The sequence below is a fragment of the Protomyctophum parallelum genome, assembly GCF_964188405.1.
Source record: "Protomyctophum parallelum genome assembly, chromosome: 16".
Classification (NCBI taxonomy): Eukaryota; Metazoa; Chordata; class Actinopteri; order Myctophiformes; family Myctophidae; genus Protomyctophum; species Protomyctophum parallelum.
In genome coordinates, this window is record NC_139711.1 from 36,053,590 (window position 1) to 36,080,681 (window position 27,092).

Genomic DNA, 27,092 nt, shown 5'->3' on the forward strand with positions numbered 1-27,092 from the left:
CATCGTCATATTTTATGTTCTGTAGTTTTACACTAGATGTATCGGCTCAAATCATCAATGCCATTCATATGTTGTATTCGTAAACAAAATATGTGCTTCTGTAAAAGAATAATGTGAACTTGTAAATAATATTTGGACCGTCCATTCGTGTCTATCTATGAGCTTTATCTTTTTGGGTCTATTCTGGGTCATTCCAATATAGGCTGCTATGTGACCCTCACACCTACATCCCACCGCCGATCCGACTGATATGGCCATATATGGAGATCTCTGTATCTGTCCTTGTCTGACATCTACTGATGTCATCAGTATATGCCCATATATGGGCATGCTTATATGTCCATATGGAGAACTCTGTATCCGTTAAGTCCTATGCCCATATATATATAGAGATCCCTGATGTCATCAGTGTATCCCCATATGGGACTACGCCCTTTTGTGCCCATACATCACTCGTCGGGTCAAAGTTGATGTTGACATTCCGAAAGAATAATCAATGGCTGAAGTAGACATCGGGAGTTATTGCCAAATCGATACATGTAATCAACACGATTTCCTGCCTTTTGCATGTGATTCATGTAGCGGCATTTTCTGCCTTCAGCACAGAAGCAGAGCATCCCATTCATGTCCAGAGGTGTCGGTTCAAAGGGAGTGTCAGACCTCGGGCGGCAGTTCACGTTATCCATGTTCATTACAAGACTGCAAGGGCAAAGAACTGTTACCAGTCATATGCCCACAGTGTGAAAAGCATTTCTGTTTGGCCCATCGGCATCAAGATGATCACAAGTGTGAGAAACTGGAAACACCAAAGCCTCGCATGGCCGCCACCAAAAAGCTAGTGCAAAGGATAGTGGAGTCAAAGTCGGCGCCCACCAAAAAGGGACGGGAGGGCGCAAAAAATAGTGCGACTGCAGCAAAAGTGGCATTGATGAAATTGAAACTGCATGCTTTGGGAGACAAGGGACTGCCACATACGGAGAGGACCTATTTTCAGGTGCATCTCCCCAAAGAGTCAGAGGACTCCAGCAAACCCATGTTCTTCTGTTCTAAGTGGAGTGTGGGAAAAGTGGTGGATTATGCTGCCACTCTAGCCGACCTAAAAAATAACAACAATGTCATGGCAGCTAAGAAGCTGCGGTTGTGCCATGCCCAGACAGGTGAAGCTCTGCGGATGGACGACACGCTGCAGTCCCTCCTGGCTGCCCCAGAGACACCCCTATACAGTGGGGGTGATGTGATCCTGGAGTACCTGGACAATGAAACCACATGCCTGGAGAATGTGCTTGAATATGTGCCTGGGTGACTCACTGCATGGGTGTTTTTGATCCGAGGGGTGCCGAGGTGTACGTCTTGTGGCAGCCAAGTCTATGAACTTTTATGCCCCCCAAAAAAACAGCACATGACGTGACGTCATGTGGCAGCCAAGTCTATGGACTTTTATGCCCCCCCACCCCCTCCAAAAATAAGAACACATGATGTGACGTCATGTGGCAGCCAAGGCTATGGACTTGTATTGTTTGCTTTAAAGGGATAGTTCAGATTTTTTTAAACTTAAGCTGTATGAAATACTTGCCATTAATAAAGTGGTTGCAACTGTATTAATTGATTGCTCAAGTCCCATGGTGGGAGTTCTGCTCTGGTTTTGGTGAATATTAAGAAATATTTAGAAATAGGTCAACAATACAAATGACGTTAGTTTTATGGATTCATTTGGCCCCCTGTGCCCCCCACAAAATGACCGGAACTACTTAATATTTCACCAAAACCAGAGCAGAACTCGACCAGGCAATCAATTAATACATTTACAACCACTATATTATTGGGAAGTATTTCAAACAGCTTAAGTTCATAAAATCTGAACTATCCCTTTAAGCATGTTTGCATGTCATCATGATAAAAGGTGCCCCTCACTTCACTTTACACAACTGATATTTTTTAGGACGATCATGAACACTCTCTCTTGCTCTCTCTCTCTCTCTCTCTCTCTCTTTGCCTGCCTGTGTTCCGTCATTCCTCGACTGTTTGCTCCTTCCTGGCAGCAGATGGCCTCTTGGCCTTAAAGCGTATAATCCATTTGCCAGATGATTTTATATTTACATTCGCCCCCAGCCTGTGTGAGGAGGCAAAATAATATGCAAAGCAATTATTAATGATAAAATGTTTGAGAGCACACCACGGCACAGTCTCTCACACACACACACACACACACACACACACACACACACACACACACACACACACCAAGAAAAAAGAGTAAGCTTATCCCAGCTTTCTATTTAATCATTTGTTTGCTTTTTCTATTCTAATTGAAAAGCCTTTAATATTCTGATTTATATTTCATTCTCAATGCATTCATGGGATAGTGAAAAATCTCTTGGTCTTTGTTAATTGAGCCGTCTTTCCCCCCCACATTTGATGTCAATTAAATAATTTGTTGCACAGATGTCCAAGGCTTTGCTGCAAGTGAACTTGTGCTGTCTTTCTATACAATATTTGAAGATGGAGTGCCGTGATGTCTTTCCACCCTAAAACATGTTCATCATTTGTTGTTATATAAGGAGGTATAATTTTTTCAAAAAAGTGTACAGTATTTGTTAAAATGTTGTTTTTATGTGGGCACGCCCACCAGTTCATTAAGTATGCCTGGTTTGCCTGGTGGGTGGTGGTGGGTGGTGATCCACCTGAACTGAAGCCTCACCCACAGCTGTAGTTGTATGATAATAGGGGAGGGGCTGATAGTGTGATGTCACTATATTACTGTTTATTTCATTGGCCCGTTTTACTGTCAAGGGTTCAGCCTCTAGGAAGAAAGTAAGAAACCCTAAATACAAAGTTGATACACCATTGCACATAAAAACGACTCCAGGGTGTCTAATGAAGTAATGTCACGGTTGTCACCTCATAGACACATAACTGGAAAAATACAAAAATTGTGGCACTCCCTTTTTAATATCCACTATTTAACAGAGGCAAAAACAGAGCAAGCAAGGCCTTGACAAGTGGTTCCACTGTGGCACCCAAGGGCTCGGCCGACATGGCTAAAGCCACTATATGGGGATTTAGCCTTGGGCAGGCGGTGTTCCCCTTAGACGATGGAACTCGTATTGTATGCTTCTGTCATTTTCACTGATGCTATCTCTACCTTTTCAATTGACTCAACACTGCTAGACCCAGAGGCTACAAAGCAACAAAGCCGTGCGTTGATGATTTTCCATTGCTGATCATGCAATATTATAAATCTCCAAGACCCCACCCTCTCCCCAGAGCCATCCCTCCAAAAGTTGATGTAGTTTTGATGTTTGCAGCACTTTTCAAAATTGCTTTCTTTCCGTCGTGCTCAGGGACGGTAACACTGGCCCGTCTGGCTGTGATCGTCACCAGATCACCCGTCATCATCATCATAGCGTGCGTTTAAACGTGGCATATTTCATTTAGTGGTGTGTTCATGGATGCAAAGCTATCTGTTGGGAGCAAACAGCATTCTATCCGAAATGGAGCTGCCTCCTCGCGACACTTCCCATTTCCTCCGAATACAGAAAACGCATGGATCATCATTTCTGCCATGTACTGTATATCTCCTTGTGCCTCATTCATATGCATCAGCATGACACTATACCAAACAATCAGAAAAAAGTTAGAAACCAACACAGTGGGTGCGGTTCCACTTAATAGCTTCTTTCCTTCCTCTTCTTTCCTAATGCAACCCCACTGTGTTGGATTCCATTAGAACTTAAGTCATAGAAGATGGATGGATGACAAAAATGGCAGTACATGCAGCTGAGTATAGTGTGTGAAGGATCAGCCAGGCATACTGTGGAATGGGGTGGGGGAATAACTGCACAGATCCGTGCAGTTAAAGGTAAAACACTTTTTGGCGAGTTATAGCAATGGCATTTCTTTCTCGGCCTAGTGGGAATGTGCGTGCACAATTTCACGGAAATCACAGGATGTGTTCATGATTTGCAGAATTTTGTTTGAAACTGAGCACTCCTGCGAACTTTGGAAGCCAATCTTAGCCAATCAGGATGGAGTCTGAGAAATCTGACACACACACACACACACACACACACACACACACACACACACACACACACACACACACACACACACACACACACACACACACACACACACACACACACACACACACACACACACACACACACACACACAGACACATGGAGTGCAAAACATACTCTCTCCCCATGCCTTCGGCCTGGTGGAGACAATGAGAGAGACAGATAGAGAGGAAGGAGATGAGAAAGTGAGGGTGAACAGTAGACAGAAATAGTACAAGAGACTACATGGCATTACATTATAGTACACCAGGATTTGCCTGCGGTGTCCATTATGTCTTAATAAAACAAAAAAACACACACACACAGACACACACACACACACACACACACTTAAGGACTTTATGCAGTGTGTGTGCGTGCGTGCGTGTGTGTGTGTGTGTGTGTGTGTGTGTGTGTGTGTGTGTGTGTACAGTATGAGTGTGCGTGCATGCATGAGTGTGCGTGCGTGCATGTATGTGTGCGTGCGTGTGTGTGTGTGTGCGTGCATGCGTGCGACTGCACGTCGTGAGTGTAACGTGGGTGTAACGTAGGTGTTGAAATATTCCTGTACCAGTATCAGCAAGGCCTTCCTACACAGTTACAGTAATTAGCAGATAACGTGATTGAGATTATGAACCCAATCCCCATGCCCAGAGCCCTCTACGCCGCTCCACTCCATGCCATCCCATTCCAATCCCCTATCCAAAATGGCTGGCGAATATGAAAGGCAGCGCTATACCCCGCGATGAGGATCTGACGCCAGCCAACCTGGTAATAAATCAATCCTTCTGACCTTTTCACATTATGAAGGAGTGCCTCCGCGTTTGATCTGACCAAAGGCCTGGTGTTGAAGGATGCCGTTGGTCCGACATGGACCGGACTCACCGGAGACCTGTCAGCCTCAATAATAGATGGCTGTTATACATCAGCATGGATGTACTGTGGGCATGTAATCGCATGCATGCATACAGAACACATACTTGTGCGCAGACCTGTGTAGACCATAGAGCTATAATATATCTAGAATGGCTTGAGGAGCGATAGCCCCGCCCCCTGCTATTCACTTCAATGGAAGTTGCTCAGTGGCGTTTTGAAGCCATATAGAAGAACGACAGTTATATTAGTACCCCTCGAGCGTTGAATCATGATTGGTTGGCTCCTATCATAGAATCCCTCGTGCTGTTCTTGGGGTACCTCTGCGTCACGTCTACGTCACAAATTCATTCATACATTTAACCGGGGCCCAGCCCGCCTGCAGACAGTACCACTTTTGACCAGTATAGGGGAGACAACTTCAACCTTGCCCAGGCATTCTGAGGGCTTGGTGTACACGGACAAATGGAGTAAATGCATAGATATGCACACGCCAAACATTTTAATTCTTAATAATTATTCCGCCTTTGCAATGGTGGGTGGTGGGATTTAACTCTAGACAAAAGCTGGCAGAGCATATAGGAGCATATAGGAGGATATGGCAAGGCTGTTTACGTGTATTCTTTGTGTTGGCCAATGTTTGCAATTTGTGCCTGTACGTAGCTGTTCTTTTCTTCTTAGAAGCTTCTTAGTTAGCATAAATAAATAAAAAACAGACCTCAAGGATTTCTTTTACTATTTAATTATCTTCACAAAGCAATCTATTCCTTTATAAATAAAATGTCACTAATTAATGAATGTTTTTTTACCTTGCTATTGTATGCTTTCAACATGACTCCACAACACTTGAGACAGTACTTAAGAACACAAGAATCTAAATCCTTCCATTTCCAAGGGATCAATGTTTTGACCTTGCTATGGTTTCAAGTCAACATGATTAAACACTTGGTATTCACATAATAACGTTAGCTGTGAAAATCTCAATCCCTCCATTTCCAAACTATCATGAAAGTTTGTTCTAAACTCCAGCAAGAATACAAGCCTTGCTGAACGCCATGTGGAGTGAGCCAAAACGGTTTGCCGTGATGTCACCGACTCACAACAGATTGATTGATTGACTACGCCCCTGGTGATTCAAACTTACATACAAAACTAATTTGAGATGGTCTGACACATTTATCAGCTTCTGTTTTAGCTCCTGCCCACTACTGCCAGCTACAGCACGTCATGTAATGATATTATGTAATATTCTGTAATCCGCCAGTGACAATCAGACAGAGGTCCACGTGTACAGCACTGAATCTTGCACAGGGACATTTTGACAGCTTGACTATGTTAATTGGTTCTGAGTCTCCATCTTCTTTGCACCATTATTAGCTGGGCGGTTTGACATATGGTCTCCCGCTTATGCTAGTACTGTAATGGCGTTAGGGAATACAAGTGACAGCTGAGGGCAATCATCTGTTTGATTGGCCATCGACAAATAAGGAAAACCATCGCCTGTTTGACAATCTGTGAATAAATGGATCATGTTAATGGTTGATGCATTTCATGTGGGATTTAAGCTAGTTGGCTAATTTGTATTCAGGGAAATGAAGAAACATTGTACAAATTGTAAGCTTAGGATTTACATTTCCTAACATTGTTGTCTTTGCTCATTCCTCTAAAATCTCTAAAAGTACAACAAAATGTTAAAGGAAAAATAAAGAAACAGTATAAGACCTAAGAAAAGTAGTTTGAAGAACCAATAATGTGTGTGTGTGTGTGTGTGTGTGTGTGTGTGTGTGTGTGTGTGTGTGTGTGTGTGTGTGTGTGTGTGTGTGTGTGTGTATGTGCATATTTTCAATCTTTCCAACTAATGTTCCTCATTGCTTCCTCATTACCACAGAACAGGTCACTGAAACACTGTCACACATCATAAGTGGTTGCTATGCATATGATGTACAGTAAGTTACCATAGAATAGTGAAGGACACGTCGTGCATCTGCAGTGAGAATGTACAAACATTCCTGTGTCATTTCATCCTTGTTCCAAACTTGTTTACATCTTTGACAGCTAATTTACCATGTGTTGTTGTTCATGAAGAGTCCAGGGATTGGGAAGTGTCTGTGTTAGAGATTGACTTTAGCTTAGATGAAGGCTTACGACCAAGGTCATAAAATACCAACCACTCCTACATACCATCTCAGAATTATAGATTATTTATTTTAATCAAACGTTATTTATAAAGCACGTTTAAAACAACCAAGGTTGACCAAAGTGCTGTACAGATCAGTGGCAAAACCTTTGTTCTGGCAAAGTAGTGCTGTCTCTGCTATAATTGGCAGCTGCCATATGGCAGAGACACTGTTACTGTACTGATTGACATTTGAGTGGCCGAGCCGGAGACACTCTTATTGTAGTGAGTGACATGCTTATTGAATCATGAAGACATATTATGCCATGATGCTGTGAATGTAACCTTACTGCACCTATAATATTTGTGTCCCTGTACGTTTCTCCTTTATGTGGACATAAATAAAATGGTTTGTTGTATATGGTTTGTAAAGGTTGCAGACAACACACCCGTAATTTGTGTGCATATCCCATTCTTACAGAAGGAAATATTATTCTATGCAATGAGTAGTATAAATGGCCTAGTATATCTTTTGATTAATAACATTCCCATCACTATCACTAATCAAATAATTAACCTGTCTTATACAGTATATTTTATACCTACTGTATGTGTATGCCATCATGAATATTTGATATTGCATTCCAGTCTTTATTTGCTTTGGGAGGGTGGGTGATAAAAAGGACAGAGAGAGAGAGAGAGAGAGAGAGAGAGAGAGAGTGATAATCACGCAATGATGAGACAGCTGGCCACAATTTAGGCATTTAACATAGACTCTTACCCATGTGACTTACAAAGTGTAAGATCAGAGTAAATGGCATGAACACTATAGTGTCAACAAACGACAGGATAAATTGTCACAATAATACAGTGCAAAGCCAAGGGACACAATGTGCATAACTGTCACCACAATAATTGACCTTGCTGTTGGAGGAAGTCACCATGTCAAACATGGACAAAACTCAGCTGCCAGATATGGTTGCTGCAGATCATAGATGGTGCGGTCAAATTCTCAACTGAAGAGACGGTAAATGTTAAATGGGTGCAGAAGAACTGAAACAACGCTGAAACAGTGACTTTTGAGAGTTCAAATGCCTGTGTACCGATGGCCAGAAGCACCTGCCGTGCTCTCAACCAAGTTTATGAAATGTACTTTTTCTCTCCTTTCTACGATTATAAACGTAGCTAAAGCTAAAAGGTACTAAAGGTGCTATCTACGTTCGTAGACAACCTTATACTCCATATATGAAAGTGCCAAGTGGCGAACATCAATTTACCTTTTAGCATTGCTCCGGTTACTATGGAGAGCCTCCGTCCCTACCAGCGATGGGATTTTTAAATAAATAATGATAACCTTTATCATAACACATTATAAAGCTTATTATACTGACTTATTAATGTCAAGTATTATAATGCCTAAAACACTTTATGTTTGGAATATACACAGTAAAAAAACACTTTGTGTTTGAAATAGAGTAGACACTTGTGCTTTCTAAGGTATTTTGGGGCCCTAAGGATGAACAATATGAATATCAACTAACCTAATACTGTCCAATAATTAGATAGAGAGGGGGGTGAAATTATGACAGGCAGTCAAAATCTGACTCCCCAGTCAAAAAAACCTCTGTTTTAAATAGACACTAGTGCTTTCTATGGTAAAAGAAAATAGACACTCATGCTTTCTAAGTGATTTTGGGCCCTAAGGATGAATACAAAATTAATATCAACATCCTAATAAGGAGGGGGTGAAATAAATTATGACAGGCAGTTACTGCCGTCAAAATATGACTCCCCGAGTCCCCAGTCAAAACAAAAAGATATATTAAAAAAAAGTGAAATAGACACTTATGAATTATTATAATACTTGATATCGACTCTGAATAAGCGGTTGAATATGGATGGATGGAACCTCAAGTGGGAAAAGAACCACAACTCTATCACCAAGAGGTTCTGATTTGCTACTTCCTCTGCCAAGAACAGGTGCAGACAGCAGCAGATAACGTGGTCAGCTGAGTGACCATTCTCACCCAGGACATGACCTCTTCCAAAGACTGTCATCATCAACAAGTATACATGCATGTAGACTTGAGTGTCCACTGTCCACATTGAAGTTAAAGGCAAGCACAAGCTTCCTAGCTGAGTGGGTAGAGAGGCCGTTTGGGAATCGTAAGATCGTCTCGGCCTCCGCCTCGGCCTGCCCAGTCTATGTGTCCCAGAGGAAGAAACATAACCACTCTCCCAGTGCAGTTAAAACCGGGGACGGGGACAGGGACGGACGGATGGATGGACGGATGGATGGATGGACGGACGGGGTGGTGTCGAATTGGAAGTCGACAGGGCGAACAGTTCTCGAGTTACGTGGATTACAACCGTACACACAGACAGAGCATTTTCTACAGAGCATTTTCATATTCTACTGTTAAAACTGATGGGTTACTTATGAACCTAGATGACTATTTCTATGCATTTGATGTATTACCTTGTTTTGTCCATGCGAATGCTTACTGTAGGCCTAAAGTCACTCTGGATTCATTGCTAAATGCCTAAATTGTACACACAGTATGCAAACATGCATACGGTGCACATGCATACAGTATGCACACACACACACACACACACACACACACACACACACACACACACCTCTTTAATTGAACACTTCTCTCCGCTCCCCGTTTCCCACAGCCAACATTTCCATCAGGCAGTTAGTGAGATTGAAACAGGCATTTATGTTATTGCATACTGTGATTATTCTAATAAGCATCGCCTGGCTAGATATTGCACTGCCTGTAATATTGAGTTTACCACCACAATAAGGCCAGACAATTAAAGAGATATTTGGTCCCTCGACACAAAATGTCACCTCCAGAACGATTGAGCGAGCATCTCTGGCTCCAGAGAGAGCTCTGGTATCGCTGCCGTGACAGACGGACCGCCACAACACTCTGTCCCATGCACAGTGGTCCCTAGGGAACCATGCAGATCCTCACTACCCGTTAAGACCAACATAATACTACACAGGGAAATTGTTTGCAGGTCAATTATATATGTAGTGTTGAGCTGCTGCTGGTGGTGTGTGTGTGTGTGTGTGTGTGTGTGTGTGTGTGTGTGTGTGTGTGTGTGTGTGTGTGTGTGTGTGTGTGTGTGTGTGTGTGTGTGTGTGTGTGTGTGTGTGTGTGTGTGTGTGTGTGTGTGTGTGTGTGTGTGTGTATGTGTGTAGGGGGGGGGGTCACATCTTACAAAATGGTCCCAGAGTGCTTTGCCGTTTGGACAGTGGCGATGAGAAGAGTGCTTTCAATTGGATCATTCAGAATCAATTCAACATTGCAGTTTACATGCGGGGGGGGGGGGGGATAGTTATCTTTATTTCCTCCCCTTCATGATTACAATTATTTCAGCTGGGGGGGAACTGTCGGAACACCTATCATATTTTTACAGAGAAGTGTAAAAACTATTTAAACCCCCCCAACGATGTTTCAGAACTTCACTAGCTAAGATTTAACTTGTCACCTGCCTGCAGGCTTTTGTCTTTTTCTCTAAAGAATGTGAATAATCACAGGCTCACGATTTTCAACAACACTCCAATCACTGCTGAGATATAATGAAGGCAGTCAGATTTTGACAAGCTAAATGTGAAGGATCCACTTCTATAGCTGGGGGGAAATTAAGTAATTATAACAAATTAAGACATTCTACGCCCAGTGTAAACACACTTTTATAACATTTTCTGTGTAAAGTTGAATGCCTTGTCATATAGATTACATTTAACTTTGATGGCTGCTTTGAGCTTCTCAGTGCCTAGCTCTGGTCCATAGCTCTAATGCTGTTGCATTTAGAGCTATTTTACCAATGACTTCCGGGGCTCGCATAAAAACCAGCATCTCGTCTTTAGCGTAAATAAAAAGAACGTTTCTGGTAAGGTTGGGCGATATGCCAATTTTTTTCAACCGCCAATCGTCTGACCAATATTCGCCGATTGACGATGTATTCGTGTCATAAAAGTAAAGTGAGAACAGCTCACTGCAGGTCGCAAAAAAGCCAGATCTACAAGCTCTCAAGGCGCCGCGTCCTGCCTGTTTTCGCAGCTCCGTTCGATAGGCGTTGAGAGCTTGTAGATCAGTCTGTTTCTGCAGACTGCAGCGCAGCCAGGGTAACTAGCTCCCTTCCCTCCCCGCACCGGTCGTCGGAGGCTCGGAGCGGAGCCCACAAGCTGCTGCGGCCGCCCCGGGCTGATCCACACAGGCTCTCAAGGCATCGCGTCCTGCCTGTTTTTGCAGTGCCGTTCGCTACGCGTTGAGAGCTTGTAGATCTGTCTATTTTTGCAGCGCTGGTGTCGGGGTTCGTTCACGTTGTCAATAAAAATAACTTGGATTACAGGCGGAGATGAAGTTCAATCAGTGGGTTGCACCAGTATTGGCTACACGCTAAGCTAATCGCTAAGCTAATGAATGATCCCCGTGCCTAGTATACACTAACACTAGTAAACAGTTTTTTTATTTCCCCCCCCGCCACTCACGGGTGGCGCATTGGGATTGTGATGAGACACGAGACAGCAGTGTGCATTCTGTTGTGACTGTATATTATTAAACTGCATGGGTCTGGACTCCGGAGCTTAAACAACATGTAGGCTACAGGCTCCCAGCCAGGCTGCCGTAAGTGCCGTGCCGCGGTGCCCGATGCTGGCTGCTGACAGTGCTGAGTGCGGGGACTGTGGGAGGCTGGGAGCATACCATTATAACGGGGGATTTCCACCCGGCCGCTGTTACTACTTTGCTGATTCACAATGTTGTGTCACACTTTACAAGTTAATTGGGCTAAATCGTCCCGAGAAATCGCCTAATAAAAATATTCGGCGATTGGATTCGTATATTCGCGATTGACGATGTATTCGTATCGTCACCCAACCCTAGTTTCTGGTAATCAACAATACAAAGGTGGGTTGTGTCATTAGAAAGCCTACTTTCCTTAGTGGAAGCACTCTGAGCCCCGCAACACACGTATAAAAGGCACTTTTTGGCCGGAAAAATATTCTCTATGAAAGTTTTCTCTTGGCATTATCGGTAGAGGGCGCAGTGGAGTAACTAAAGTAACTAAAGACAACCAGTCATAACTCTAAATGCAACGGCATTAGAGCTATGGACCAGAGCTACTCAGTGCCATGGCATTAGAGCTATGGACCAGAGCTACTCAGTGCCATGGCATTAGAGCTATGCACCAGAGCTACTCAGTGCCATGGCATTAGAGCTATGGACCAGAGCTACTCAGTGCCATGGCAGCATGGGGTTTTTTGTTTATTCAAGAGAGGTATCATTATTAGTCACACTACCTGTGCTTTAATCCAAAGAACCCTTAGGTTGAACAGGCAGAGAGAAAAACCTTATTTAAATAGGGCTGCAGGTGGTATCATTTTATGTATGTTATAACTATGCCACGGTGGAAATTATTTCAACGTCCAACTTATACAGTAGTTATCTGTCTGTTCTGGAGGATTTGTGGACTGATTTGTGGAGGAAGCGGAGGAACATTGTGGTCCAAGATATAGTCTGAGTTGTTGCTTTAAGTCAAATTACTTTTGGCTCTGTGTTGTTTATTTTTTATTTGAGGCTGAAATTTGAGGTAGACTGGATGCTGCCGATTCATAATTATTTTGTATAATACGACCCTCCTGCATATTTGGAACCAATCGTAGCCAATTGAAATTTAATATAAAGAAAATCACACCCGTGTGAACTGAGTGGTGCAACTCCCCCCCCCCGCCCTCTCTCTCTCTCTCTCTCTCTCTCTCTCTCTCACTATCTCTCTCTATCTCTGTTTCTGGCACAACAGCGCCCCTACTGGTACTCATAGTCATACTGGTGCTCATTAACACACACATTAACATCACATAATAGGTGAACACGGACATTGCTGTTCCTTGGAGTGGTTGCACCACTCAAAAATGACCAACATGACCCATTTGTGTGAGTTTTGGACTTACACAAGGGGGGGAAATAGCTTGATGGGTAGAGAAGCCATCTGGAATCATAAGGTCAGTTGAGGTTTCCCTGAGCAACACACTTAAGCCCCAACTGATCCCCGGGTGTTTGGGTTGAATGCAGAGGACACATTTCCTTTAATTGTCCCGAGTTTGCTCCAGTGCCTTCCTTCTTCTATACATACATACCAGTGCCGCTCCAGAGATGCACCGAACCAGCCTGAATTTGTCTTGAGTGGGTAGAACCCCTTTGTTCGCATTATTTGCAAATGTACTCTTAACAATACGCCCTTTCCCTTGATGGAAATACTGCAACTTCCCCATGCCGTAGCCAAAAGCTTCCTTTATGTGTGTGCAGGAGGCAGGCAATTGGAGACTCAGTGGCTATAGCCATAGGACTAAGGGGGAGGAAGTCAGGAGTGGCCATAGCTGAATGGGCAGAGAGACCACCTGGGAATCGGAAGGTCCCTGGTTCACCCTCAGCTCGTACAGTCTATGTGTCAAAGTGTCCCCGAGCAAGACACTTAAGTAACCCCTGACTGCTCCCTGGGTGCTGTATTAATAGCACCCATTGCTCCTAATACAGTAGTTAAATAAAACATGGTAAATGGAAAGGATACATTTCACATTATGTGCAAAAATGTAGAGTGACAAATACTGTATCTAAACCACAACTAAATAGGGGACTGAATTATTATTGTTGTTACTAATATAGTACTAGGTACTCACTTTTTTGTGATAAATGCAACGATCCCAGTCACAGCATTCAGTCACAAATTACATAGTTAGAAGGAATCATGGATTTCCCATTACAATCCCATTAACAGTGAGTGTTTCATGAAATTAAATCTAACAATGATATAAAAGCTGGACTAAAAATCCAGATGGCACACTGATGCATTCTTCTCATATTTTCATTGCATTATTAAGGCTTCAATTACAGAAGAGATAGCATTACATATAAGAGCTAGAATCACGGCTCACAATAAGAAGTTTATTTAATCAAGCAAGGCTGTGTGTTGAGGCCTTGTTTTGCGGCAACGCCGTGCAAGTCTCCATTTAACGTACATGCAGCTACCATGCTTTCTCTCATTGCTTAATAATTCAATGGGGAAATGAGCAGCGTGTTTTCATTTGATCAACAAATCACAGTCAACACGACATTTCCTCGTGACTTCAAATAAAGCTTCCTTCCTGACCTCACTGGAGAAGCTTAATTACATGGGTGGTGCGAATTCACGTGCACATGCACTTACAGCCATAACAAACCCACACATACGGCGGGTGTTTATGCCTAAATTATGTTCATATACACACAAATAGCACACACACTTCACATTCACGCGCGCACTCCTCTCATTTACTTTGTTCTACACACAGAATTACCGTAAATTCTTAATGAGCAGGAGAGAGTGAGGGAGTCATAATGAGGAAGAGATATGAGATCAGATAAAAGGAGGAGTAAGCATCACACTCCTTTGATGTTAATATGATTTTTCCCTCTCCTTACTAGAGCAACCTGGCGGCAAGCCCAATTTCAGTCTTAAATCACAGCCAGTCTCCGCAGGGCCTTGTTGGTGTCGTCTCCTATCTCCACTCAGTCCGTCTGTTACATCAATAGTTCTTAAACTTTTTCATGGACTGCCAAATTAATGTATATTTGGCAGTGGACCCTCATTTAAAAATATATTCTAAAATGTTTCTAATTTATTTGACATCTATAAGACCCTCTATGCACATCTAAAAGCTCACACTATTTTCAAATAGTGGACCCCAGGGGGGACCATACTTTTAGAACCACTGTGAAAATAAAAAATAAAACACCTGCACACATCACACCTACTCACACTCGTGTGCTCACACACCCATGCAAAGCATTCCAAAAGCACACCTTCGTGCACAGTTTTCACAAACAAAATATAAACACACTCCCACTTTTGCAGATGCATCTCAGCATTGATCCCTGTCCCATCAACCATACTGATGTGTATTTTTGGAGGAGCCTCAGCAGAGATGACTCTTGCGCTCAGCATGAGAGTAGATGTTCATCAGAGATGTGGATTGAATTTAAAACACACGCACCCCTCCCATCTTGACAGCCAGATCGACAAAGCACAGTCTATCAAAGCTGGCATCTTTGCCCCACAGGCCACAGTATGATCAAACAGTTTGTTGACACGGTTACTTTCTGTTCTCTAGTGATGGCACTGTCTTACCCCAATGTCTCCCGATTGCGAGAAGACGAAGGGGCAGCTGGAGGCTTTAGATGCATACATTTTTCATTACAACTTAGGCAAACAATCATGCTTCTCGCCTCTTGCCAGCTCAATGTCCTCAAAAGCTTGAAAGCACAAAATGTCAGCTTGTTCTACACAGGCACGGTGAAAAGGACCAGTGTCAAAATGAGATTCAGAAATGGGTTCCCACAAAGTGTAGTCTGTCTGGGTGTATATTGACAATTGCTTAAAGGTTCACTGCTAAAATACAGCTTTTCAGTGTCTTACCACTTTGGAGCTGCAGGGTAGAACTGGCCATAAAGAGTTGCCAATATACACACAGTATCCTTGATGTGATAATGAAATATGTATCCCAGTGTTTGCACTCACTTCCGGACTGCGAGGAACTGAAGTAGATGTAGCCTTGGGGCAAAAACATCTCCCCACTGAGTTTAAGTGCTCTGGGACATCAGCCCTTTGCCCCCAAGTTGAATTAGTGTCACTTTCAATGCAGCACACCAACTTACGCATCCCATGTAACTAGATGGCCCTGTCCTGAGGAAATATCCATTTAAGTAAGCTAATGGTGCTCCCTGTTGGCCTTTCTTTCTCATTGAGATATTCCAAGCAGTGTACAAATTAATTCCAGACTTATTACCGCATACACTAAGTAGGGCCTAAGGTTGGCCACAGGGAAGGGCTTAACATGATAATCCGAAGACGCCACGTCGACTTCAGTAATAATGGAATTTATGACGGCTGTGATAAGGGTGCTACAGCTCTGCTCTTATCGCAACAGTCCCTGTGAAAACGTAATGAAAAACAGACTACCGGGCCCCCGCTTTGCATTCTCTTATGATAGGCTTTGTTACTGTAGCACGTCAGTAAAACAAAGCTCACGTGGCACCATCCTGGAGGGGAGCGGCAGTCTATGGGATGAAATGTACACTGTGGGGTCATCAATCTCCGCTGTTTACATCCCCGTCTGGTTGATTCTAAGCCCCCGTCGTACTCCCACCAAGATTAGATGTTGTTTGGTCAGCATAAAAAAATCACTCCCGGGGGGAGTCCAGAAGCAGGGGCTAACCCAGGCCACTGCTACTGCACTGCAATAATATATCAGCACTCTCCAGTGTACAGGAGACAGCAATACAGTATGCTATGGGCCCAGGCCGTAGCGTAACGGTCTGGGCACCGGACTGGTGATCCAGTCGCGGTGTGCCGCGGGTTCGACTCCCGAACCCGACACGGCCTTTACCGCATGTCATCCCCCCATCTCTCTCCCGTTTCCTGTCAGCCTACTATCTGTCCCTTAAAAAATCAATAAAAGGCGTAAGCCGCAAAAAAATATCTTAAAAAAAAAAAAAATACAGTATGCTATGGAAGCTATTGCGATATAGCCTACTATGTGGTGGCAGGGCCATGCAGTTACTGTATAGGTACTGGTGGAGAACAATTAATGCACTCTTCCTTTCTTACAGTAAGGTATGTGGGGTTGCTGTAGTGCAGGGAAGGGCAACTTTGATGATAGAGAAGGCCTATTATTTCCACACTCTCACCCCCCCCCCCCCCCCCTCCCCACACACACACACTCAAGCTCAAAGTAGAACTGGACATCAAGAGCCTAACATGTCCATCATACTGTATGTGTTGGGAATAATCCATGCAAATAAGCAAGCACATGTTTAATGTGTGCAAATTAGGCATTATTAAATAAACAGATAGTAGAGGGGGCGGCGGTGGCTCAGGGGTAGAGTGGCTGGATGGAACCCCAGAGTTGGTGTCGAAGTATCCTTGAGCAAGACACTGAACCCCTCCTGATGTGCTGGTTGGTGCCTTGCATGGTTTCCCCTGCCATCGGTGTGTGTGAATGGATGAATGTAATGTACAATCTATGTAAAGCGCCTTGGATAAAGGCGCTATACCAATGCACCATTTACCATTTAAATGCGCAATCCAATGTGCTCTGCTCTGTGGTGAAAGGACTGAAATGCCTTCATTTCATATTGTAAGTTTGTGTCAAGTGGAGACCACAGTGCAGCAACGTGATGAGACATTCCACACCTGAAGTCCTGAACCCTATTAACCTGCTTACTGTACATAATGTACTGTACTGTATATACCACTTTCTGGGAAGTCTCTCTCTCTCTCTCTCTCTCTCTCTTTCTCTCTCATTGAAGAGTTTTAAAGTAGTTTGTTTCAATAGTTCAATAGTCATTATACACAACAGTGTGACGCTGAAATTTCTACCATAATACACTACTGCTGTTGAAGCAAAAACTGTCTACTATCATGAGCTATTATGAGGTGTCTAACGAGACAGTGCTTGTTTTTTGTTATGTCTGAGAACAAGGCGCTGTCACATTTAATCCTCCTGTGTCTTAAATCTATATGTGGCTTCTACCAAATTAAATAAATAAATACTCAGACAGTGATGGTGTTTGAGCTCTTTCATAAAGGTGACATTACTGGATACGATACAAAGGAACAACCCCCCCATCACTACTGCTAGTTAGCATTAGAAAAAGATTGCACTTGGGGCATTTGGCCCCTTCCTACGTGAAAGTGTCGCCCATAACCCTCCCAACACCGCTGGGCCTCCTCCCAACTGTCCCCATCACCTTTGTGTTGTCATCTATATTGAATATGGTATAGAGGTAGTCAGCAATAGTTTTATTTCTGAAAGTTGTTACTTATGAATGCAGAAAGTTTTTTTTTATTATCAAAACTATGTTATGACAAACTTGGCTGCGTTTGAATGAATAATGTTTGCCGCTGGTTCTCTTTCCCTTGGAGAAGGTAGTGTTGAGCTGACCATGAGCAAACACAGACTGAAGCAGGTAGCTGTAGCAGGGCTCCAGACTAAGGGGGTCCCTACGTCCCGGGGACTATAAAATATCTATTTGGGATATAAATTCATTCGGGACTAGAGGAGTCAGCATGAGACTAGCAGTGCTGCATAAATGTTGCAGCGGCACCGGCAACACTTCAGCAACAAACTATTACTACAGAGAGAAACCCGTAAAACAGGCGCAACAGTCTGTACCCTCATGTAGCAGTCAGAAAAATGATGCGTATTTTTAGTGTTTTTTTAGTTATTTTATATATTTTAGTCTATCGCCCCCTCGATAGTAGGGTGACTATATAGAGGAGCAGATGCAACATGATTTGTCTACAGTGGCTGGGAATCTATACACCAATCAGGAACCAATGGTAGATGGGAGACTCTCTGGATGATTGGTCCACAGTGATTGAAATCCATGAACCAATCAGACTGATAGATGGGATGACTGCTGGATACCCACAACCAATCATCTATCGGGCCTGGCACGCTGATTATGCGACCTGCCTGCTGAATGTAGTTGCATTCCAGTGGGTGCATGTGTTTGGTCCGACGTACTAACAGTCCTACAGTCATGAGTCCGACACCCTACGCAAAACCTAACCCTAAACCTAGGGAGCCCATGACGTCTGGGGACGTCTTAAGGTCTTTTTTAATGATATAAAACCAGATTGCTAAAATCTATTTTTTATTTTGTGTTTTTTTGCTTGGCCATTCCTTCTTCAGGGCTCCTAGACAGGTTTCATGCATGTGCACTGCCGTTCACTTCCTTGTTTACGACCCGACTGAACTAGGTCTTTACTCTAAATCTATGGTGCTGGGGTGCATGGGTAAAACGACAATCGGTCATCATTTCTGACTTAACCAATCATCTCGTTTGGAATAAAACGAGAGAGTTGAGATGTGACAGCGCAAAGTAGTAATGGAAGATTATACTTCACGGTTTTGGGGGGAAATGGAAGGCGGGGCTTTTCAGAGTAAAATCTGCCTCATCTACTTGGCACTCTATCGCCTTTATTCTGAAAAAAAGGGCACACTGGAAGTGTTAACCTGCTGCACATGTCGGGAGCCACGTGTGCGTGCGCACACACACACACACACACACACATGCACACACACACACACACAGCGTGTGAGAACATATACGCATAAACACACGCAGACACAACCATGAGAACCAACCTGAATTAGAACATTGCACGTGTGCATGTGCGTGCTAGTGCTATGAAGATGTTAATGATTATGTAGGATATGTGGTTGTCTTGAACGGCTGATCCAACCAACATCATAGCCTGGCTTTCAAGTATAGCATAATGGAAACGGTTATATGTCAGTAATTATCGCTTCTAGCCTAAATAATACAGGCTTTGTGTAGAATCTCCCCACGCAGGATTCGTTGTGCCTCGTTTCAACTAGCCTTAATAACCAGAGAAGATGGCAGCCCCTCTTTCTCTTTACTACTTTTTCTTCTTTACGTGTTCTTTGTAGCTCTAGCACATCCCTTCTCGTTGCACTTAAACTATTCTATAACTGAATTCGAAGGGCACTAACACCCGATGCATGACTCAAAGCATGCCATGTATCTGTCAATCTCTGAATCACTTCCCCCAGGTGCAACTCTTGAGTCATTATATCACATAGCTGACAGTCAATTTCACAACCTCACACAGGTCTGCCCACATAACCTGCTTGAGATGCCGAATTAATCAACCGGATGGGATTTGAATCGTGCCATAGTATGTTTCCCTTAAACCATAGTTTTATCTTTCCTTAGTGGGTCCTTGAGGGGGTTCCAGGGTGTCCCCAGCAAAATGAGTTAATATAGCATACAAATAAGTTTAACTATTCCAAAATATCTACAAGCTCACATCTTGTCGTATCACTATGTGTTGTGCGCTTCTAGATCTGCTATTAACGAAACATTGATTTTCATGGCACAAAATCTTTTCAAATGTGGGTCCACAGACTACAGCACATTTTGGATTTGGAGCCCTCAGTGGCTATGGGCCAGCACAAACTTGGAATCACAGCTATCGTATATACTACAACAGGTACATAACTTATTACTTAACCAGAAATATTTTCTGAATTAGGCTACTTCAAAAGTAGCCCCCAATACATTGCACTGTGAGGCGTTGTGAACTTGTAGATCAACAATTTTACATTTTACATTGGCCTATAATGAAAATCATTCTCAAGCCATAAATCGGTTAACGGCATAGGACCAGATGTGACCATATTCGGGGGTACCCACGATGACGCATGCTGGCGGGGGAGTGATGATTTACACAGACTTTGCAGCGCTCATCGCGGCGACTCGCTCAATAACGGCTTGCTCGCAGAGCCTTCCGTGGCCCAAGTCCGCTTCAGCCTTCGTCATTTCACAGGTTTTTACGGAGCCACCACCCTTTCTACATCTGGGGTTTGAGAACGGCACTTCTGCATTCCAGGATAGGCCGGTATATTGGGATGTTGTAAAATGATGTGAAGGGTACCCCCTGCAGAAGGCAGTTGCATCTGTTTTTTATTTTAATTCTGTGTCCACAAAAAAGTTTGGGTTATTGGGCAATTAAGTGTGTGCGCGGCCACTTTGATCTCTCCAGAAGACTAGATATGTGAAGGGTACCCCATCATTTTCCGCAAGGTCCCATCCGGTCCCATGCCATCACTATAGTGTGAGAATTGATACCTTGAGTCTGTGAGAATATGTTGTACAGTAGTAACTAGTGGTTCTCAACTATTTCAGGCCCGTGACCCCCAAAATAATCACATTTGAACTGGGGAACACTCACCCTGACAACCAAGCACTTGGAATTCTAGGAGTTCAGTTTGATTTAGTTCCATAGCTAAATATTGTGAAAATAGCAGATCTACCATTGCGAGGATTTGTGAGCATGTAGATTGGCTATTTTCACAATTTCTGCCCCTTTCTTATATTATTTGACAATTTGGCTGATATTTCACCAGTTTTTATAGTATGTAGTAGTAGTATTTTATAGTATTTGTTGATTACTTTGTATGCAGTAATGTGGTTTTTCTTTTCTTTCTTTGTCATTAAATTGTCATTCTACCGTCATCTGGAGACTCCTCCCCCCACCCATTGCTTATTTGTTTTACTGACGTGTCATGACTCATGATGCGTCTTTGATATCCATATATGGATTACCACGGTCAGCCATGTCCAAATATAGAGTCCATGATGTGACAGTCATCTCCATATATAGGGTACTGGGTGGTCGTCATACCCAAATATGGTGTCAAACCTGACATCCACATGACTTTTCAAGAAGCTGGACTAGACTTGTTCAGTTGTAATTCATTTCTAAAACTCAATTGAAATGCTTTGCGTGTCAATAACAGCTTGTGGCAGAGGCATCGCTAAAAGGTTGTCCTCATCATTTGCTGGTAAGAACACAGTCCCTTCCAATCTACTCATACCCCCAAATCTTGTGGATCCATCAAGAACAAAAAGGCCGCCACCACCTCTAGATTGTAATCTCCCCCTCTTGAGAAGGTGCAATGAGGTGATCCCGTCTCATCTGAGCCCGGTACAGACCTGGGTGGACACCCTGAGGAGGTGGGACAGTGACCCTGTAGGTTTGGCTCAACTCCATCCGGATGTCTTCGCAGTGCCTGCCAGGCTTGACATTCTCTATGAGGTTGAAATGTGGCAGAGGAGTTACCAGAGAATTAGCCACGCCAACACAAAGGTTAGGTCAGAGGTCAGGGGTGGTGGCAGAAAACCATGGAAACAGAAGGGAAGTGGACGGGCTCGCCACGGAAGCATCAGATCACCTCTATGGAAAGGAGGTGGGGTCGTTCATGGACCTAGAGGTCCAACCAGTTACTATTACATGTTGCCCATGAAGACACGCGTGCAAGGACTCAAGGTGGCTCTCAGCTCTAAGCTGACGCAGGACTACCTCCATATTGTGGACTCCCTGAACATTCCCACTCCTGACTCGCAGTATCTAGCGGATCTGATCAGAGACAAACGCTGGGGAGAATCTGTGTTAATAGTAGATGTGGGTGAAGAGTTTCCTGAAAACATCCTTCAAGCCACAGCAGGTCTGAAGACTGTGAATGTCATTCCAGCAATTGGCCTAAATGTCCACAGCATGTTGAAACACGAGTCTCTCGTCCTCACACTGGAAGCGGTTACGTTTTTGGAAAATAAACTACTCTGGCACGACCATCGTTATTCACCTCTGTACCCGTTTAAACTACCTTACTCTGACCTCCCATAGGACCTCCGGGAAAGATGATCATGTAAATTTATATTCATCAACACCTCAATATTGGTTTCATGACCTTTATTGTTACACAAACTCGCCAATAAATTAAATGTCAATGGGTGCTTTACATTCCTGTTCCACAGATGAATATTGTGAAAACAGAACATTTACAAGCTTACAATGCCTCACGTTGTGAGGTGTTGTGAGCTTGTAGATCAGCTATTTTCAAAATGTTTTGCCCCTTTTTTTACAATTTGGCCAATGATCGTATTTTTATTTTCTATCATTTTTTTAGGTATTAAAGTCTTGTCACTTCACTTTAGTATGGGGACCCCTACAAATAAATCATGTGGGGACCCCCTGGGGGTCCGGACCCACAGGTTGAGAACCACCGGTATAACACTCCCAAAATTGGGAGGCCAGATTTAAAGTGGTTAAAATGTAGCCTCAGCAATACGGGACAAGGTTTAAATGTATTTGTTCCTTGTTCCTGCATGTAGGTAATGGAGAGTGGCACAGGAAATAAGATAACGGCAGATGAGATGCTTACACAGCAAGATAAGATTGCATCACCCCATTGGTGAAAAACAAACCAATGTCAACTGCCTGTTGATTTTTCAATGAGGAGAGAAATCAATTGTTCTGAAAGCTATTGATGACTCAACACCCCACCAGTGATGTTGGTGATGCAGTTCCATGCTGGCCTGCTAAGGTGCTGGGGAGGACACATACTGTACCGTGCAGTGAGTCAGCCATTGGAAAGGCTTCTAAAATGCATCGTGTCACCCCTCCATATGTGAACGTGGTTTATAGACGTGTTAAGCCACCCGCACAATGACTGATGGTCTGCAGCACAGCTTTAAGCTCACTGACTCATATCTTATATATCGGTTCTAGACAGGTTATTTCAGGCAATATTATCTCAGTAGTGTCTTAATATCGCTTTCGACCCCGATAATTAAAGAAGAAAATCAATATCCTGTGCTAAATAGCCAAAACCTCTTTGTGGCAAATAGTGTGTGAGACAAGTGGCAGAGAGAATATGTCCTTAATTTGTTGATGTCTCACTTGGAGAGCTGAGAGGTTTTAACACATAGGGAGTGGAACATCATCCATTAGCACCAGGAGGTTCAATGCATGAAAGATGAATGAGGTTTTTAATAGAGCGCAATTATATTGCAATGTGTTCGGATGTACCCTCCAGGTTTTAAAAGGACTATTTAATTTCCTGTATATGAGACCACACAGTCATAAGAGTAATTACGCTCAACGGAGGCCTGCTCATTGGTTTCAATTCTCCTGTGACAGGACTGCGTCAAATTCCAGACTGATCAATAGATTTCCACTCAGTTAATTAGAACCGGGGCCCCTACATCCATCCTGTCTCTCAGCAAAAGCGACAGAGGAGAAAAAGCACACAATGCTTCAGGAGAAAGAAAAAAAACACCATAACATTCATTAAAAATAGAGAGAAATAATAAAACAGAAGCACTTTCTGTCACAGTGTGTGTGTGTGTGTGTGTGTGTGTGTGTGTGTGTGTGTGTGTGTGTGTGTGTGTGTGTGTGTGTGTGTGTGTGTGTGTGTGTGTGTGTGTGTGTGTGTGTGTGTGTGTGTGTAAAAAAACAACAAAAGAGAGAGGAGATAAGTAGACAGCTCAGCTTCATGTGACTCTGGCTAATTAGCAGTGGTTGAGGCAGAAAAAAGTGCTGCTGCATGGGAGATCTCAGCCAATGCACTTCATTATAGCCACTTTATACTGTGTTGGTGGGTGGGCACACATTCACAACAAGCTTTTTCTGTAGAGAATTATAGCATGGAAGCCGCCGAGGTCAAAAAACAGGGTGGTTATTTGAATTAATGGCTTTATGATAGCGACTTTGAGTGATATCAGGTGGGAATATTTCCCACATATGCACAATGTGGACTCTTGCTTACTTTACTTTAAAAATAAATATATGAAATAGCCATGCAATGACAGCCAAATTGTTATTATAGCTACAATAGGGTGATTTTTAACCTTCATGCAGTGTTGTTGTAGGAAGGTTAAAAAAAGGTTTAGTCTATTCATTTCAACTAAAAAACACACTGATTTGTCACGAAATCTGAAGAAGCGGAGGAATGTTTTCGATGGAACATGACGTTTTAGTGGGGATGGTGAGTCATGTGATTTCCTAGTTGAGAAATATCTGATACTTCCGTGGCCGCGGAGCGCAAAGGTCTGTTTCTTAGTGGATTTATGAAGGTTAAAAAAAAGTTTTATCCCCCATGCCCCTCGCAAAAATGCGGGCAAAATTTGTGAGAGCCCCAAATCTATTTGTGATGCCGGCTATGGCCATTTTGACCAACTTGGTTGGTAAAAACGAGTGTGACTCGCGTCGCAACAACCACACTGGTTATCATGAAACTGTCACAACATGGCCATATATTGACATTCACATATATGGGCTTAATATTGATGACATCAGTGATCTCCATATATGGGCATAACAGGGAATGTAGATGTGACATGATGAGGCGTGACGTGACTTGGAGTAATGGACTGGCAACCATTTTATGGAGGCGTGACCAAACGACTGACAGGTTTTGCATGTTTCCATAGTAATCTGCGACCGTTGGTCACAAATGTGTTAAGTTAAAAACTTCAATGGCGTTTAGAATGGGGGAAACAACTATGACTTGGGGGTAGCGGAGATGACATCAGGAATTCTGTATAGTCTACCTGTAGATAGAGATTTTAATCTACTGCAGTACCAGTTCCTGGTTGTGACTGAATATGCTGTAAAGGTAAGATACCAAAATGTATATTCATGGCAAAATGTGCTGCTATAATGTCTACATTTTTGAGTGGTGCAACAGTGTGACAGTGTGACAGTACAGTACAGTGACAGTACAGTAGGCCTACAGTAGAGGGACCCCCTGGGGACCCACACATGGTAACTGTCATTTCTCGACCGTTTCGGACGCGGAGTGGCTCGCCAGAACCGAGCCGGCACCCTGGGTTCGTTCCTGTGGGTCTGGAAGTTCACCACTCACTTCACACGGGTGTGATTTCTTTTGCATTATGAAACACCTTCAACATTAATCTTCATTTGATTCTGAGAGTAAAACCACACTAACTTCCATCAGAGAAAAAGTAATGAGGAAATTGTAACAGCGTAGGTCACATTTCAGATTTCAGATTCAAACATTGGCCTCAGCCCTGGAAGCTTTTAGCGCAATGGTTATTAGATTCATCCATGAGCTGCAGCTAGTCCTTGGCAGTGGAAGCCTTCAATGTACATGGCATGGTGTTCATGGAATAGATCCTTTCATCTCATTGATACCACAAATACAAGGGCTTGAGCTTGAAATACAGTATTAACAGACAGATCGGACAGACAGACATACAGTATGCGCAAAGTCTTGTCCTCTGAGATTCAGCGCTGTGCTGGTGACTGGGTTTACCTGAAGTTTATATTGCATCTGTGTGTATTGGGAAGAGTGAACTGGCATAATGCAATTTACTCTGCTAAACAGAGTAAATTCAATTCAATAGCACTCCTCCACCTCTCCATTTAACTTTCATGGGAGGGTTATCATTTGATAAATGTGAGGATTGGAGCATCACACTGCACCTGTGCTCCAGAAATCTTTTCTGGCACCACTGTTTGCTTATACCGTGAGGAGGCAAGTGTGGTGTGATTCAAGCAAACGATGACATATTAAAATGCTAACCTGTCAGCGTAAGGTGTCTCTTATGGCAAGTCTCTGAGCCTAAAACATCACCTTTCTTTCTGACGAGCAGAAAGACTCCCTGTGAACTTAAAAGAGGGAAGGTGTCTGGAGAATGTTTCAAATTACCGTCAACAAGCACTTTGATGAGAAGAACAGAGGGCTGCTTTCCGAGTAAATCTTTTCCTCTGGCATTGTCCTCTCTTTGCCTCCCTTGGTGAGATACATTGTGGGAACTTGCCATGCAACCGCCAGCCCCGCAGGAGGTGAATTGTGGTAGGTTTTGGATTGCGTTAGCTCACCAGATGGATGGAGGAATTGAACAGGCTTCTCTGTTTTTAACAGTGCAGCGTCAGCAAAATCACCAGTATGGATGTGGACGTGTGGTGTTGCATGCCATGTATTATTGAGCCATGAAGTTTTACATATCCACCTGCTGGATATTAGACTGTTGAAGCATCGCTGGGCAAAAAAACACGGGATTATTTTTATGACGTGGCTACAGTATTGGCAGTTGGCACTGTCACTTAGGTATATTGTATTGTAATATGGTTGTTCTATCTTCTTTTTAATTTCCCCATTGGAATCCCACCAAAGATATTTTCCTTAAAAACTATGCACATCTACAGTATGCGCAATGCGCATCTATTATTAATTATTATTACTTATTACATCTGCTAATATTTAACTGCCTCACTGCTACTTTTAACCACGCAGCACGCACATTATCAAACACCTTATATATTTCACACTGACAAACCTTTTTTCAGTTTTTCTTTTTCTACCTCTTTCCACCTTTCTTGAAATAGCAATGATGGAGCGCTTGTATGACAAATAATGTAACTTATTTTGTTTGATTTTAGACATTTAAACTAATGCACCATTTGCAATGAGTGAGTTAATTAGTAAAGTTTCCCTCAGCTGTTGCAGCGATTGACATTTCAGTATGGTCTCTTTGAACGACTGAAGGCTGTTTTAAACTCAAATGAAAAAAGTGTTAATGCATGCTATTTTTGTCAACCGATATTACCCAGACAGCAGACATAGAAGGTTCTGAAGGAAAAAT

At 43.1% G+C, this 27,092-nt stretch overlaps 2 protein-coding genes across 2 annotated transcripts; both read left to right on the forward strand.

The window, feature by feature from the left end:
* Window positions 1-496: 496 nt before the first annotated feature.
* On the forward strand, window positions 497-1,303 carry LOC310873768 (AN1-type zinc finger protein 1-like; the record flags this gene model as incomplete). Its single annotated transcript, XM_083786321.1, has 1 exon — window positions 497-1,303. The coding sequence occupies one exon, from the start codon at window positions 497-499 to the stop codon at window positions 1,301-1,303; it is 807 nt and encodes a 268-aa protein (XP_083642447.1).
* Window positions 1,304-21,417: 20,114 nt separating this feature from the next.
* Window positions 21,418-22,326, forward strand: LOC310873769 (large ribosomal subunit protein uL4m-like; the record flags this gene model as incomplete). Its single annotated transcript, XM_083786322.1, has 1 exon — window positions 21,418-22,326. The coding sequence occupies one exon, from the start codon at window positions 21,418-21,420 to the stop codon at window positions 22,324-22,326; it is 909 nt and encodes a 302-aa protein (XP_083642448.1).
* Between the last annotated feature and the right edge of the window lie 4,766 nt (window positions 22,327-27,092).